The sequence below is a fragment of the Wickerhamomyces ciferrii genome, contig 00060, assembly GCF_000313485.1.
Source record: "Wickerhamomyces ciferrii WGS project CAIF00000000 data, strain NRRL Y-1031 F-60-10, contig 00060, whole genome shotgun sequence".
Lineage (NCBI taxonomy): Eukaryota > Fungi > Ascomycota > Saccharomycetes > Phaffomycetales > Wickerhamomycetaceae > Hansenula > Hansenula ciferrii.
This window is the reverse complement of record NW_011887680.1, coordinates 23,479-40,723: the sequence shown is the minus strand read 5'-3', so window position 1 is coordinate 40,723 and position 17,245 is coordinate 23,479. Positions and strand designations below refer to the sequence as shown.

Here is a 17,245-nt window from a genome sequence, read left to right as displayed (position 1 = left end):
CATGATATCTTTTTGAAATTTTGGTTGAGTATATGGTGATTGTTCAAATTCTGATTTATCAAAATTAGGATTATTTGTTGAATTTGTTCCTGATGAATTTGTTGGCTCTGATGAAGTTGTAAAATCAGCTGTTGAAGTTGCTGTGGTTTGAGATGTACTTGTTGATGGATGACGATTATAAGTTTGTAAATGTGCACGAGAATCTGGATCATTTGTTGTAGCATCAGTTGGGGCTTCATTACTTAAAGGATGTTGTTTGAAAGGGTTTGTAGCATTCAAAGTATTAAAATAATGACGATTAGCATCGCTAACAATGACTGAATCTCTTTTATCATTTATAGAATTTTTATCAATTTTATGAGTTTTCAAATGTTCACCTAATTTTTTTGGTGAACCTTTATCAGAAGCCAATCTTCTAATAATTTTACCACAAAAATCACAAGTTGCAATGTTTGAATCAATTGGATCTTGTAAAAACCAATTCCAAACCCATGATTTCTTTTTGGCACCAAATTTTTGTCCTGGCTTATTAACTCTTGGTTTTGTGATTTTTGGACCTGATGGTGTTGTAGAATTTGAACTTCTCAATTTGTTTGATGATTCCACAGCTGCCTGAGCAGTGTTTCTAACATTAATCAAATCTGCTGCTGCTGTAGCTGCTACTGCTGCCGCTGTTGCTTTCTCAGATGCACTATCATTTATAGAAGGATCAATTGGAACTTGTTGTAGGAGTCTTTGATTGTGTTGATCATTTGTATGATCTAAACGTTGAATATTTTGCTGTTGATGGGCATGAGCTTGTTGGGCTTGTTGTTGTTGAACTTGTTGTTGAACCTGTTGTTGCTGTTGTTGTTGGTGTCTTAATAGATTATGAGATTGTTGTAGATGTTGAGGCACTTGAGAAGCATCATAACTGTCTAGAGCTTGAATACCTTGGACCAATGCATTATCAAAAGCATGTTCTTGTTGTCTATCAAAATTCATAAGATTAGAAGACATATTGAAATATTAATTGAATAAAAAGATATGTGGGTATACTATAGTTTAACACCTATTGCTTGTTTATATAAAGGGATAAACCAACGAAATTTCAGGGAAAACAATCCAAATCACTAGCACAAATATATTACCACCAATTTCTATTAAGCCAACAGTTACCACTCAATGTTGATACTATATCTCTTCAAATCACGTATAAAATGTGTCAAAGAGCAGCGCTTTGTTTATTGTTTATGTTTTGGTAAACCGTACAAGTTCAAGTCGGTTTATGAAAATTTGCTAAATAATTTCAATTTCGATTTGTTCGAATTTTGCCACCCGACCTTCGCGACAGTCGAATTTCGTAACAGTATGCGAAAGTTGTTACGGGTCACCGCAGTATAAACGTTCTCAATTTTGATCAACTACTTTTAAAATTCAAATGATCAACGTATAATTCAAAGTTTATAATACAACTATACCAAGGACTGATAATAGAAATAACTGTTTGTAAAATGTCAAAATCATACATGGTATCAAAATCATCAATATTAATAAGAAATTGGTGGGGGGAAAAAAAACGTAAATGAAAGGGGAAAAAAGAGTGGAAAACAAGCTCAATCAATACAATCATAATTCACAAGTTATTCATAATGTAATATAATAAATGCATTAAGAACTTGTTCCAATTAAATCAGCTGTAGAGCAAGAAAAATTTATTAAAATTTTGAAAACAATATAATCCTGAATTGAATATTTGATTGATGTATAAAAAAAAATTAATGGTACTATTATTAAAACGGATATATTGTCATATCTTTGATATAAAAAAATAAAATAAAATGGTTAAAAAAGTTCAATCAACTTAATGATTGGACTTGGTATCATTATTTGATAAAAAAATCAATTTAATTGACAATGTTTATGGAAATTTTAGCATCTAATGAATTTAAACAGATTCACCATCTTCTTTGTTATGACGTCTAATTTTGAAGAATTTAATACCACTATCAGTGTTGTTCAAGTTTTCTTGTTTTTGAGTAGCATATGGGTCTTCATTAGCATATTGAGTTTGTTGAGCTGGTGGTGCTGGAATTTGATCATTTTGAGCTGGTGGGACATAAGCGTTGTTTTCTTCAGCTTTTTCATTTTGAACTCTAGTTCTATGTTTTTTGTAAGAAGCAGCGATTAATTCACCCCAAGTTAAGAAGAATAAAATAATTAAAATTGCAACTGAAGCCCATGCAATACCTAATAAAGCTGGACCTAAATGAACGTATTTGTTGTCACTTTTGAAAGCTGATCTACCTAAAACAGCGACAGCAGTAATGAAAGCAACAGCACCGGCATCAAATAATAAAGCTAAAGTGGTTAACCATGAGTTAACTTTAATGACTGAATAGGAAAAGACTGAAAAGATTGAGATTAATAAAGAAACACCAACAAAAGCTAAAGCAATCCAGAAGAAAGCGAATGAGAATCTTGACAAGTAGTAGTAAACTTTTTCATTTGATTGGAAATCTTTTGGAACATTTTCAGTAGTATCAAAGTTATCAACTGGTGAGAATGGGTAAGCTGGAGCTAATTGTTCTCTTTTGTTAGATTTACCATCTTTTGATGATAACCCCCAAAAAGTCCATCTTGAAATATCTGGAGCACCACTAATATCAGATGTATCAGCTTCAATCCAGTAAAATCTGTTAATTGGGAAATGTTCAATTGAACCTGATAAAACGATGAAAACTAAAAGCAAAGTTAAACTATAAAATTTTAGTTAGTAATTCATCTTTCTTTTGTTGTTAAGCTAAAATTTAACCCTTAAAATTTACTTACCCAGCTAATAAAATTATTTGAGCAATGTAAGCACCAAAATTCACTCTCATGTTGATGAATCAATTGTTTTTTATAAAGCGATTGTGAATTAAGAATTTATCAAAAAGTTTTCTTAAAATCTTGAAAACAACTAAATGTAGGAAGGAAATAAGTTTAGTTATAAATGAATTGTTGTTCAAGATGATGACTTTTTTTTCTTCTTTGCAAATTCACAGAGATGTTTATAATTTTAAAGCAAAAAAATGAAATGCGCCAGCATTAGGAACACTCTCATTTGAAATTTCCCCAATTTGGTAATTGTTGTCATGGTAATAATAAACAAATTATCAAAACAAAAACGGACAATTTGGTTTCCTATTCCGGAAGTGTTCCGTTTCGGGAAGTGTGATTGAGTAAACATTGACCTTTGGAAGTGGGATTTTCAAGGGTGCAAAATAATTTGTTAACTATACCTGATACCCTGTAGAGCTGGGATTTCGCTAAGTATTCTCTATGAGTATTTGTTGTCAGAGCACCTATTCTCAAATTCAATTATGACATAAGTCGATCCCAAATTGAAATTAGTTTCAGTTTTAAAGCATTCAACATGGATAATCACAAACAAAGGGCAGGATTGGATACCAAGAAGCCATATAGGATACTCAGGAGGTCTCAGTAGATCTTGATGTTCATAAAGCATTTGAAATACGTTTGTGAAGGAGTGTATGGTTACTACGTCTTCTCACTAACACCAGTAATTGATGCCATATATAGAACAATCAAATTGAATACTATGAAGTAGCATTGCTCACGTTATATGCGTCTACTCTAATTATTCAAGCGAGATACAACTAACCTCAAAAAAGGTAAGTTATATACAGGATACAGGATCACTTCCATTAAGCCCCAGTTCATTCTACCAGAAATCAAGATTCAGTGGACTCGAGATTTGAACTGTCTACTTTAATATCTGCAACTTCTTCTAATTAACTATAGGCAGTACCAGGTAATTCATCTTCCTTCTACCTTAATCTACCTACAAAGCTCATATGTCAAGATTTGAGCTAAAAAAAGTTCCCTGCTGTCGCCTTACAGCGGAAATACGCTTCTAGAAATTTGTGCTGCTCAGTACGTACGTACTTTATTACTTGTGGATTACTCGCCTAGGGCATCGGCCATTCGAACAAGCTGGTTCCAATTTTCCAGCGTAGATTCAGCAATCAATTCGTAGTTGTATGTGTTTAGAAGTTCTCCCAAGTACAGTACGAGTGTGTTAAAGTTTAGATCAGTTGAGTTTCTGTATTGGTCAATTGATATTCACGATATTCATATCTGGATTGATTTTAGGTTCGATCTAATCTTATTCTGTTCAATTGAATACATAAATTACTCGCAGCTTCGCAGCGCCTTGTTTTCTTTCGGGCTGTTCAAATAAAACTTCATTCATAGCCAGAAAAAAACTTGAAAGAAATTCGCGATGATTTAAATGCATTGTTGACTTTTATACCAAAAGATTATGAGTGTAATCGATCAAATGTTCGTTTTAAAGTTGGGTTGGCGATATATTACCAGATCTGGGGTAATAAGGTATGATTTGTGATGATTATAAGTTGTGTTTGATTAATTCAACAGAGCGGGTAAACGATATAGAACTAAGGTTATAGGCTAGATATAGCTTATCATTCAACTAATCGAATCAGCATTTCAACATCAATATTCATTTTTATTCATAATATATCTTTAGATTACAGAAATTGTCAAAAATTCAATGTACCAAATTGATAGTCAGCTGTTTTGGAAAACAATTTGTTAGCTGGTTTAAATCTATTGAGTAACTGACAATAAGAGACAACTTATACTTATAGCTAATAATTATGGAATATAGTTACTTTATTACGATGAAAAAACTATTCAGGTACGGTTATTGGTAGGCTCAATTTTGGTAATTAATGTCTAATAATACATTTATTCGCTATTAACATTTAAGTCAGTTTGTATCAGCTAGCTGTTAGCCGCTGAAGCTTTGAAATGAGTTGCTAAAACAACGATAATTTTAGTTCTTTTAGCTTATGAGATATGATCGTATCATTGAATTTTCCGCTTTTGAACTGGAAATGCAACATCATCTTTGAATTTTGAGTAGAAAATATATGTTCATGAGTTCTCGGTTAAACATTAATTTTAAGAGTTAAGCAAGTTGATCAATCATATTAAAACATCAATCAGAATTAAGTAACATGATATACAACTACATGTCTTGAGATCAAGCTGGATTGTATATCAATTCTTTACCTTTAGTTGATTGCGTTGGTTGAAGATATGACACCTCGGCAGCTTTAAGGGATAACATTGAAATTTGGTTACACGTGAATATTCAAACAAATCATGTAATTCAGAAAGCAATTTTCAAGGCAACTACATAATATTCAAATTTTCAAAAGTTTTCTATTGTACAAAAGTGTGGGTATGACAGGTAATCGCTTCAAAAAGTTCATAAAGCTTCTGATTATTGAATGATTCCAATACCAAACGTTACTCTATACCTAGATGTTGACCCCATTTCTTATTCACGAGTTGATATGAAATTATCTGGATTAGTTTTAAATCAATTCATGCTCACTTCGTCTCATATGTGAGTAGAATTTGCAAGTTGGAAGCTTCATATATATGTACAGCTTTTATTGTGCAAATATAGTTCAATGTTTAAAGCTCACATGATACAAGTGATCATTAAGAAGTAGGAATTTACATCAACGCATGATAAAGTTGAGGGTGGCTTAAAATATCAAACTAAACATTCATACATATGACCTGACAGGCTTGACGGACCATAATACAACTTTTAAGCTCTATTCAGCGTTCGATTTTCTTAATTATAGAGTCCTCTTTCAACTTACACGGTACATTCTTTATAGAGCTGGAATGATTATAACGTATTGATTTTCCTTTCTTGTATTTCAATAAATATATATTCATAATGAGCCGATCTGAAAGGTTTGTGAATTATAGTACATTATATTCAATATGATATGAACTAAGGGGAACACACCTTGATAAATGAATTAGTACGCGTTCACTAGAAGATACGATGTAACTGCTTTTGATAAGCTATTACTGTGTTTTTCTTACATATTTTGGATATACAAGTGATACAATCATACATTTTCGTCTCCCGCCTGTGTTCTTATTTCGATTCATGTGTAAGAGATCACCACTAGTTACCACGTCCTATAGTTTTAGTTCTAGGGTACTCAAAATCTGAGAAGATGTCTCTAAATAAGATTAGCATTACATGTTAAACCGGCTTTAAGTAGGCTTTATAATATGGTCCTAATATCTCTGGTTTAAGCAGGTACCTAGATCGTTAGTCTGAGATCAGCTATAGACTTAACAAAAGCGAGAATTCTTACAACATGATTATGGCGCTATAATCTAGTTCAAAGGCAACCTAAGGCTCACTTTTTTAATATTTGAAAAGCTTCACTGCTTTAGAAGGGTCTAAAAAGGTCTGATTACTTTAATATAAGCTATATAGATGTATTCATAAGTAACAAAATATATTCGAAATTAATTTCAAGTTGACATGCTCTACAACCAGAATTATGATTTGTTACAACTTACAAGTGTAAGGCGCAATTATTCACAAAGAAAACCTAGTCCACCATCGTCCGTAGGCACATTAAGATGAATACACTTATCTTTACCAATCCTTTGGTCACTGAAAACTACTGAACTTTGCTTATCATATTTGCGAGACTAAACTTTTAGCGGCTTCAATAGCTATACCGACATGAAGGCCGCAGTATACCGCATAATTGAAGTGCTATATATATGTTAACATGTTAACCTTAAGTTATGGGTGGGTACACTTTTTTACAGAAGATCTTTCTCAAATCTAATTCTGTTTGTAAATACCCTCTGAATCCTGATTATTGATTTGTATGCTTTATCACAGTCTGACTGACTACCTACTATTTGCTATGTGCTATATCACTATATATAATGGTGGAACCTCATCAGTTGAAAATACATTCAATTTTAACTGTTGTAAATGATCAGCTAGCGCTATCTAGTCATGTTATACAAATTTTTATATAAAGATACAATCATTTCAATATATAGTAATCACTTAGATTTGAGATACAGTACAGACGTAGATAATATGTAACAGCCCATACCATATTTCACGTTAATATTATTATTACATACTACATGAGCGTTTATATAAATATATTTATTTCTTGTTTGAAATGAATGGAAGTAGAACGTATATTCAAAATTGCTGAAAAGAGAAAAAACCAAACGTTAATTGCGTTAATAAATAAATGATCATGACAAGTATAGGATAAGGAAGGAAAAGTAGTAACACCAGAAAAGAGCCGAATATAACACCAGTTTATGTATATAATTTTTTTTTTGTCTAAGTTATGATCTCAGTATGGTTTCGTCTGATATTTCCAATATCAAACATAATTTGTAAACTATTAATTCAATATGATAAATGAATTAAAGTTTGTTATGTGGATTTGAAGTTAGGCACTGGGAATTCTAGTTTGATGCTTTGGGCTTGGGGTGGATGGGTTTGTATTTGTTGAGCTTTGTAGTTTGTTTGAATTGGTTGAAGTTGAGATGGATTCACTTGCTGCTCACTGAACTGCTCATTTACCTGAAAATTCAAACCAGCTGAATAATTATAGTTTAAATGCATTGGTTGTGTTTGTTGTGTGACTTGAGGGGTTGTAAAGCCTAACGTTTCAGGACTTGATTCGGATATTTCAGTTGGACTTGACTGATTTGAATTGCTTGATACATTATTAGCATTTGCTATAGCTTGATTTTGATTAAGTGGAATGAACATCAAGTTATTCTTTTCTGAAAATTCCTTAATATTTTTGAGCATTTGTTGTTCTTTCCGTTTTGCTCTTGCAATCTTCTTCACTTCTTTGAACTCACTGGGTTTTCTTCTTGGACCATGTTTCTGTAATAATACATGTGCATTCAAATGATTCAAAGTTCCATAACTCTTTGTACAACCTTCAAAAGTGCAACTATAATAACGATCAATCTGATCGGACCTCCTTCTTGGTCTTTTATAAGGCTTATTTATACCATCACTTGATGATAATGAAGAAGTTTTATATTTAAATGTAGCTGATGGTTCATTCTGTGCAATTGGGATTGTATTTGGCTTAGCATTATTGACAAATGGTAAGCTTAAATTTGTGATGCGATTATCAATTGAAGTAGGCTTAGGAATTTGGGATTCTGATGGACCTGTGGCTCTATAAATACCATCGTCTGATTGATTAAAGCTTTCAAAGCTCGTTGTTGTCATAGTTGTTCCAAAGGAGGAATATGGATATGGTGATGGATTAGCTGGTAAAGTATTATATCCTAAATCTGGAATTGGTCTGATGGGATAATTACCAGCTTGTAGGCCTTCAAATGGAACGTTTGAAGAAGGGAAAACATTTGTATTTGTTGGGACGTAAGGATGAGATACTTGATCTATAAGTGGTGGTATTTGGGTTAAATTTTCTGGAGCTGTGAAGGGTTGATAATATTGATTTGATTGATTCTTTTGATTAGGATCTGAATAATCTTGTGAGTTCATTTTGGAGTTGAATTGGGTCCCAATTGGTAGATTCCAAAGAATTTGCTACCTGTTTATCCTTGATCGGAATGTTCTTTATAGCACCAAAATTTAAATGAAATGTGAAACTCAATGGTATGTTTTTGAATATATTAGGAAAGATTTTAAACCCAAATATACTCTGATTATAATAATATTGGGATCAAGAAAACAATATATAATTTTTTGCCAGTAAATTTTTGATAAGTCCCTTTTTTGGAAGAAAAAACACGGTTCATCTTGATATGTAACCTGTTGCATATTATCAATGTAGGCGATCCAGTTAATGGTTTGAATTGAACACGCATTCTCTTACTTGGCTATCATATATTTAGTAATTTCTTTCCGCAATTCGGCGACATATATCATGTTGCAACTGGTAATTTGTATATCTCAAAGGTCAGAAGGTATCCAAGCGAGAAACATAAACTGGTAGCTGAGCAGTGAGCATTCTCTATGATCAAAATTTAAAATCTCTCTGGTTCTTCTGCCAAACACCGTCTATTTGTAGCAGTATAACTGTTTGATTTGCAACTGCATTTTCTTTACAAGTGCCAGTCTCCAGTCCAGTTTGAGTCCCTCTAGAAAGAGCTTCTAGAAAGGTATTTGATTGAATTTATGCATAACCAGACCAGGTACCCACCCAGAAAGTAAAGATTAGTTTGTGAGCTTAAGTTGTATATCCCGGTCCCTTTGCCTCAACGTTTGTCCTCATTAACAAGATTTCCATATTGTTGAGGGCTGATCTTTAACATCCTAATAACACTCTTTACCTCATATTTTGATAACAACCACTGTTTCTTCCAGAGTAAACTAACTGAGCACCGAAGAACACCATTCGCCTGATTGGATCAGCTTCTCAAAAGTTGGAATTAAAACCCATGTAATGTAGAGCAAGTCGCCACTTAACAAACGAGATCTTTGCAAAAGTCCAAACAGTGAACCGCGTTTACATTTCGATTTTCAAAGTGCACTAAAGTACAATAACGCGCTGGAGAATTTGACCAGATACGCAACAATACAGACAAAGATAATCGCTTCTGGTGGTTGGAAGTTGGAATCTGAAGATAGTGCTAAGCTAGTACTGGATGCTAAGACTTCTGATGTAAAGACATTAAAAGCAGATGCTCATTTAGCAAAGTCTTGAGTTTTCTCCCTTCGTGTAACTTTTGAGCGATGATTGTGCTTTTCAAGTTTTTCTTATAGGCAAAGGAATGTTTCTATGGGTATTAGATTTCGGCTAGTGGCTTTCCATATTCACTAAAGATCATTAGATATGGACTTCAAAACAGGTATAACGCTTATTGAAGTAAGTCCAGTTTGTTGCAATATGCTGTATAATGTATACAACTACAAAGGAACTTAATTTCCTAGAGCTATATATCTTGAGTGTTGATTTATCTTAATAAAACATTTCAAGTATCTATCTTATGTTACTAATAACTCAAATGTGGCGGTAAACTAATAGCTTACACGTTTAACGTAAGTCTTATCGATTGACTGTACTAAGTACCAATTGAGTATTGACATTTATGACCATTCTATATATAAGAGTTTCGAGAATCTAATTGTACTTTTATACAAAATGGCATATATTTACAAGCCATGGCCAAAAATATCAGAATTTAGACCGCTATTAGATTGAATACCCATTGTTCAACACTATGATTTGGGAATTTACATGGTGGTATTAAATACGACGTATCTTGAAGTTGACGATACCCGTATAATGAAGAATTTGTAAACAAATGGGTCTTCTTGAGCTTCGCATTAGCATAGCTAGTCATGGGCCTTGAAACGACGTACTCTAGATTTGATATATGGGTTTTAAACAAAGCAATTAAAGCCTCTACACTATTATTTTCATGGCTTATCAACTTCGCTTACAATTAATCCCATGGTTAGAACTGAGTGTAAGTACTCAGGTTAGTAGTTACTAGTTACTAGTTAGTACTTGCATTCTGGATCATGGTTTTTTGGTCTAAGATCTGGTCATGCATAAGGATACATTTACGAAATCTTAAACAATTATAGTACCCAAACTCCAATATATATATATATATAAGGTAATTTGTAGCTTTGGTGGGTAGCTGTATAGTGTCTCTTTGTAATGAAGTTGTTCAAAGTCATACTAGTGTGTATATAAGACGTTTGATCTGCTATTGCCTCTGATATTTAATGTATTTTAGCTAGTGTCGAGCTGTAGGTCGAGAGAATCTGGTGTGATCCATTAGACGTTCATAATAATATTACAAATTCTAACAAGCTAGTCGAAAATGACTTGAGTTCGAACAACTGGATCAAGATCACTCTGAATTTTGAAAGCGATCTTTTCGATATATAATTAATAATTAGGAGGATAAGCTAGTGTCTTTCAACAATATTGTGAGGTGATTTTAAAAACTACACGTGCTTTCAGGAATATAATTATAATTATTATTTATAGTATTATCAATCTAGTACGTATAAACCAAAACCTCATATAAAAACAGAAACAAAACAATTTATATACATATTATATGTTGTATAAGAGACCAATAGATCAACTGATGATCCCAAATACTAGTAATATTATTCATTAGACAGGTAGTTCAACTACCAAACTTAAAATATAATTCAAGATCATAATAACCATGACCAGGCTTTACCATACCAAGTTGTTGGATTATCTTCATTAGCTTTTGCTATTTCTGTCATTTTTTCAGTACGTTCTAAACCACTAAGAACGTCAACTTCAGCAACTGGATAACATAATTTCCAATTTCTTGTAAAGACTTTATGACCAACAAATAAACCAAAGAAAACTGGTAATGTGATATAAGCAGCAATGAAATCTGCAGCAACAAAATCAAAAAATGTAGCATAACCATTTGTTAAACAAATTAAAGAAATGAATCCAATAGAATAATAGGTACCATATGGTTGAAGAATGGTTTTGAATGGTACACGATCCCAAAGACCATTGAATTTAACAGCTGCTTTCCAACGTAAGTATGTAATACCAATGATGACCCAACCAATAAGACCTGAAATGGTGGAGATATTTGTAAACCAAGTAAAGACTTGAGCACTACCACTTGAAACGTTCAAATATGATAAACAACAGATGATAGCAGTGAAAGCACAAGCAACCCATGGGACACCTTGTTTATTAACTTTTAAGAAAATTTTTGGTGCCTTACCAGCTTTAGCTAATGATAATAATGAACGTGTAGCTGCGTAGAAGAATGAGTTACCAGCAGACCAAGCAGATGTTAAGATAGCACCATTAATAACATGGTTTAAACCTTTAATACCGACAGCTTGAATACCAATAACGAAAGGTGAAGCAGAAGCTGTACTTGAACCGCTTAATAATCTTTTGTTGTTTGATTGAACAATGACACCAATAACTAAAGCAGATGCACAATAAAAGAACATTAATCTATAAATAAATCTTTTTGAAGCTTTAGCGATATTTCTTCTTGGATTTTGTGTTTCTGCAGCGGCAATTGCAACTAATTCTGGACCAACAATGAAAGCAAAAGCAGATTTAATAACACCAGTCCAAACATCTAAGAATCTACCAGTATTACCAGAACTTAAATGTTCAACAAATGCACCTGGATCATTCCAATATTGGAAACCACGAACAGAAGTTTGATTTGGACCACCACCAAAGAAGATAACGATACCAACGATTAACAAACCCAAAATACAGAAAACTTTCATTGAAGAGAACCAAAATTCAGCTTCACCATAGTATTTAACTGCAAGGAAATTTAAACCAATGATAACAAGTAAGAAAATTGTAATCCATACTGCGATATGAACTTTTTCTGTCCAATATTCAATAACAATAGCAGCAGCTGTAACTTCAGAACAAATTAAAATAAAGAAAGTATAGAAGTAAATCCAACCTGTGGCAAAACTTAAAGATTCATCAACATATCTTTGAACAAGATCAGAAATAGCACCACCTTTATTTGGTAAATAACAAACCATTTCACCTAATTGATTCATAACAAAATAAATAACAGTAGACATAATTAAATAAGCAGTAAGAAGACCTGCTGGACCACAAGAACTTAAAGAAGAACCAGAACCAACAAATAAACCAGTACCAATACAACCACCAAGGGCAATCAATTGAATATGACGAGATTTTAAACCTTGATGTAATTCATCAGCAATATCATGTTCATTTTGTGATTCTAAATCTTCAATATAACCAGCTGATGAATCACCAGTTCCTGCTTCTGCTATGTTTAAGCTATCATTAAACTTTTCATCTTTTATACTGTGTGACATATTGAAAATGTCTGTGATTCTATAATAGTATATTATTAAACTGTATGAAAGAATAAAGTTGTTTATAATAAATATGGGATCTCCCACGTTATATATAAACTTCAAGATATGAAAAAGATCATCTCAATCATCACAAACAACTAACATATAAAATTATAGATACGTTGGGGTCAAAAGATAAATAATATTGTGTCATGAACATTTATCAGAATGAAGATGATAAGCCTATGCAAATTTTATTTCTTTTGAAACCAATCAGTTAACAAATTTTTTACGATAAATTACTTTGTATGCCTGACATGTTAAAGAATCGCTGTTATCAATCGGAATTTTAATTGGCCAAAAGCTTGAAAAGAGCCCGATTGCGCGCGCAACAGACCAGGATGGTCAGATAATAAAACGCCCTTTATACATTTTAATAAAGACTCTTGTGATGATCTGTTCTTGCTCTACTTAGTAGCAACTGAAGTGTTTGTAGCTCAAAGATCAAGTGAAGTACGCGTGGAGTCTAACTCATGACATACTCTATAAAATAAACAGTACTGGTGACTCAGTAGAAAAAGTCAGCACTTTATTAATCCGTTTGATCAAGCACATATTCCAGAATTCCTCCATCTGATTGGCAGATGCCAAGTGATAATTATGCCGTGTAGAAGTTAAGTTTCAGATCAGCCAAGGCGTTGAAATTTGAAAGCTCCAACAAGGTACAAATATTATTAAGTTCACTGTCTGACTTATAGCACCGCGCGGAGCGCAAATATACTACTATTGTGAAAGAATAAGCGTAGACCCTATAGACCGGTAAGTAAGTATATATGGTTGTTCAAGAGGTTTAAGTGTTGTGAAACTTCAACTTGACTGTTTCTGACTTTATAGAATTCATGGGATATAGCAAAAGCTGAAAATCTAGACCTTGTGTATCTAGTGCAGTATCTTATCATCGGGAATTGATAGAACTGCAACTTTTGATTTCCACTTCGTTTAAATATTCAGTATATAAGAATCGTACTATAAAATGACACAAAATAGAACCCGCTTTTTCGTTATCATGATCTATTGCAGTACAACTCCGACATGTGGATCGTATTATTTAATGCTAACGAATACAGAATCTTGGATCCTTCGTATCTCATGACTATCTTTATACGGAGTACAATAGTACAATACATAACTGGGGATCTGCTATCGTTTCAACTTTTGGTGTCATATAATTGAAAATATTAAAGGAAATATTATACAACCATACAACCATACAACCATATCAGTAGATCTTAATTGATAAAAAGCAACGGTTATTTGAAAATTGGAATTATAACCTGATCAGCTACAGCTTGTTAATCAACAATCGGACGATCAATATAAATTCAATATTCATGATTAGCTGATACTATAGATGATACAAATATAACACTAGTTCTCATGCTAGGTTAATATATGGGATATCGTGTAGGCATATAGACTATGTATACAGAGCAGCTAATCATGTTATACGTTAATATAGTAATTTGTATAATATATATTAGCTAGACGATATTCATGAGTTACCTTTCTATACATGGCCATGACTTGAACTACAACCAATATATAGCTGATATTTACCACATCTCATACGTTATGACATTAGCACATCGCTAGTGGTAGCTGATTGATTCAAATCATGTATTAAAGTTTATTACTATGTAGTTATCTTATCATGCATAAGCGTACATATATCAATATTTGTTCAAATACCGTTGTATAAGTAACTTGAGCTCAAGAGAGTAAGCAATTCATTGTACTACAGCTAGGGTATATAGCGATTCACTACGAAATCATACAGTTTATATCTTATATTCTAAAATATTATAATATGGGGTATAGAAAACTTAACTCCAGCTAAATCATTTGTGAACTAAAAACAACGAAAAGAGAAACATGAATATTGTAATATATGGTTATAATATGGAACTTCAAGTACAGTGTAGATCAACTAACTGTCAGAGCACCATATCTGATTGACAGCTCAACTATAAAATCAATCAGATTGTTGAATATATATAATATTGATATGCATTGATCACATTAAATATGACCAAAATTTACCATACCAAGTAGTTGGAATATCTTCATTAGCTTGAGCAATTTCAGAAACTTTTTCAGCACGATCTAATCCACTAATAACATCAACTTCATCAATTGGATAACATAATTTCCAATTCTTTGTAAAGATTTTATGACCAAGATATAATCCAAAGAAAACAGGTAATGTAATATAAGCAGCAATGAAATCTGGTCCATTAAAATCAAAAAATGTTGCATAACCATTTGTTAAACAAATTAAAGAAATTAATGAGATTGAAAAATATGCACCATAAGGTTGTAAATAAGTTTTAAAAGGTACACGATCCCAAAGATCATTATATAAAACTGCTTTTCTCCAACGTAAATATGCAATCCCAATTATAATCCAACCAATAAACCCAGAAATTGTGGAAATATTTGTAAACCAAGTGAAAACTTTAGCACTACCACTTGAAACATTTAAATAAGATAAACAACCAATTGCGGCACTTAAAGAACATGCAACCCATGGGACACCAAATCTATTAATTTTAAGGAAAATTTTTGGAGCTTTACCAGCTTTTGCTAATGATAATAAAGAACGAGTTGAAGCATAAAAAAATGAATTACCTGAAGACCAAGCCGATGTTAAGATTGCACCATTAATAACATGATTTAAACCTTTTATACCAACATTTTGAATCCCAATAACAAAAGGTGAAGCAGATGCAGTACTTGACCCATTTAATAATTGTTTATTATTTGATGGAACCATAATACCAATGACCAAGGAACCAATGACATAGAAAAACATTAATCTGTAGACAAATCTTCTTGCAGCTTTCGAGATATTTCTTCTTGGATTTTTAGTTTCTGCAGCGGCAATTGCAACTAATTCTGGACCTGTTATAAATGCAAAACCTGATTTAATAACACCAGTCCAAACATCTAAGAATCTACCAGTGTTACCAGAACTTAAATGTTCAGCAAATGCACCTGGATTATTCCAATATTGAAAACCACGAATTGAAGTTTGATTTGGTCCACCACCAAAAAAAATAACAATACCTAGGATAATAAGACCCAATATACAAATGATTTTCAATGAAGAAAACCAAAATTCAGCTTCACCATAATATTTCACAGCAAGGAAATTTAATCCAATAATAACAAGTAAGAAAATTGTAATCCAAACTGCAATATGAACTTTATCAGTCCAATAATCAATAACAATAGAAGCAGCTGTAACTTCAGTACAAACTAATATAATAAAAGTATAATAATAAATCCAACCCGTAGCAAACCCCAAAGATTCATCAACATATCTTTGAACAATATCAGAAATTGCACCACCTTTTGTAGGTAAATAACAAACCATTTCACCCAATTGATTCATAATAAAATATATAACAATAGACATAATTAAATAAGCAGTTAATAACCCAGCAGGACCACAAGAACTTAATGCGGCACCTGAACCAACAAAAAGACCAGTACCAATAGTACCACCAAGTGCAATCAATTGAATATGACGAGCTTTTAAACCTTGTTGTAATTCATCAGCTATATCTTTTTCAGTTTGAGATTCTAAATCATCGATATAACCAGTTGATGATTCATTTTGTTCTAAACCTTCTGTTGAATTTGAATGGATGAATTTTTCATCTTTATTTGAATTTATATTTCGTATTGACATATTGTAAGTATGCTCTATGTATCAATTGAAGGTTTTGATATAATCTAAGATTTGGTACCAATTGAACTTATATATAAACGATATAAACCTGTTCGGATATGATTATCCAAACCTTATTATGATATCTGAACTGATTAAAATAAAAGTGCCTTAATTAAGTCATAGCCGTTTGTTAACAGGAACAATTAATTACAATGGAATATTATTTTGTTTTAGCTTCAAAGAAATCCAAGATGATAATCTAGAATTCATTTTTGAATGACCCCTCTAATTTTATTTTTTGTCTTGGAAGTTTTGATAATACTAGGCTGATCTTGTGATTGACCAATGAGAGGAAAGCAGGATATGATTGAGATACTTTATGAGTTGGATTTCATAATAGTAACAACATATGTTTCCTTATAAAAGTATGAACTGAATGTTTTTCATATCTTTGTATACTCGTATAATCAGTTTATTGTTTGACGATTAACGCGTTGCAATGTATTTCAAATCCCGAATTTCAAAGGTGACTGACTCCGCGATCACTGATCACAGCTTATCAGAATTATTATCAGTGAGAGTCAACTTGACAAGACAGTTTAGATGACACAAGACTTGATGATATTATTGATATTAGAATTAGACAGGAAACGTTATGCGATGATGGATATATATGTATTAGATTATAGTGTGTGTTTTATTGTGTTGATGAACTTTTGTTTGTGGGTTACTAAGTGTGACATTTGACATATGGGGTAAGCACTGAGCAGTAGACACGATTATAAGCACGGCTGTTAAATTGTGATTCAGAGTAC

General features: G+C 32.4%; 5 protein-coding genes across 5 annotated transcripts; all 5 read right to left on the bottom strand.

Moving 5' to 3' along the window:
- Positions 1 to 1,927: 1,927 nt before the first annotated feature.
- Positions 1,928 to 2,861, bottom strand: SUR7 (Sur7p; the record flags this gene model as incomplete). The annotated part of the gene is made up of 2 exons (XM_011276864.1): positions 1,928 to 2,675; positions 2,812 to 2,861. 2 exons carry the CDS (start codon positions 2,859 to 2,861, stop codon positions 1,928 to 1,930), a joined length of 798 nt encoding a protein of 265 aa, XP_011275166.1.
- Positions 2,862 to 7,306: 4,445 nt separating this feature from the next.
- Positions 7,307 to 8,404, bottom strand: BN7_2539 (uncharacterized protein; the record flags this gene model as incomplete). The annotated part of the gene is made up of 1 exon (XM_011276863.1): positions 7,307 to 8,404. The coding sequence occupies one exon, from the start codon at positions 8,402 to 8,404 to the stop codon at positions 7,307 to 7,309; it is 1,098 nt and encodes a 365-aa protein (XP_011275165.1).
- A 1,643-nt stretch (positions 8,405 to 10,047) lies between these two features.
- Positions 10,048 to 10,392, bottom strand: BN7_2538 (uncharacterized protein; the record flags this gene model as incomplete). The annotated part of the gene is made up of 2 exons (XM_011276862.1): positions 10,048 to 10,304; positions 10,377 to 10,392. The coding sequence occupies 2 exons, from the start codon at positions 10,390 to 10,392 to the stop codon at positions 10,048 to 10,050; spliced, it is 273 nt and encodes a 90-aa protein (XP_011275164.1).
- A 652-nt stretch (positions 10,393 to 11,044) lies between these two features.
- On the bottom strand, positions 11,045 to 12,712 carry BN7_2537 (Proline-specific permease; the record flags this gene model as incomplete). The annotated part of the gene is made up of 1 exon (XM_011276861.1): positions 11,045 to 12,712. One exon carries the CDS (start codon positions 12,710 to 12,712, stop codon positions 11,045 to 11,047), a length of 1,668 nt encoding a protein of 555 aa, XP_011275163.1.
- A 2,056-nt stretch (positions 12,713 to 14,768) lies between these two features.
- On the bottom strand, positions 14,769 to 16,448 carry BN7_2536 (Proline-specific permease; the record flags this gene model as incomplete). Its single annotated transcript, XM_011276860.1, has 1 exon — positions 14,769 to 16,448. One exon carries the CDS (start codon positions 16,446 to 16,448, stop codon positions 14,769 to 14,771), a length of 1,680 nt encoding a protein of 559 aa, XP_011275162.1.
- Between the last annotated feature and the right edge of the window lie 797 nt (positions 16,449 to 17,245).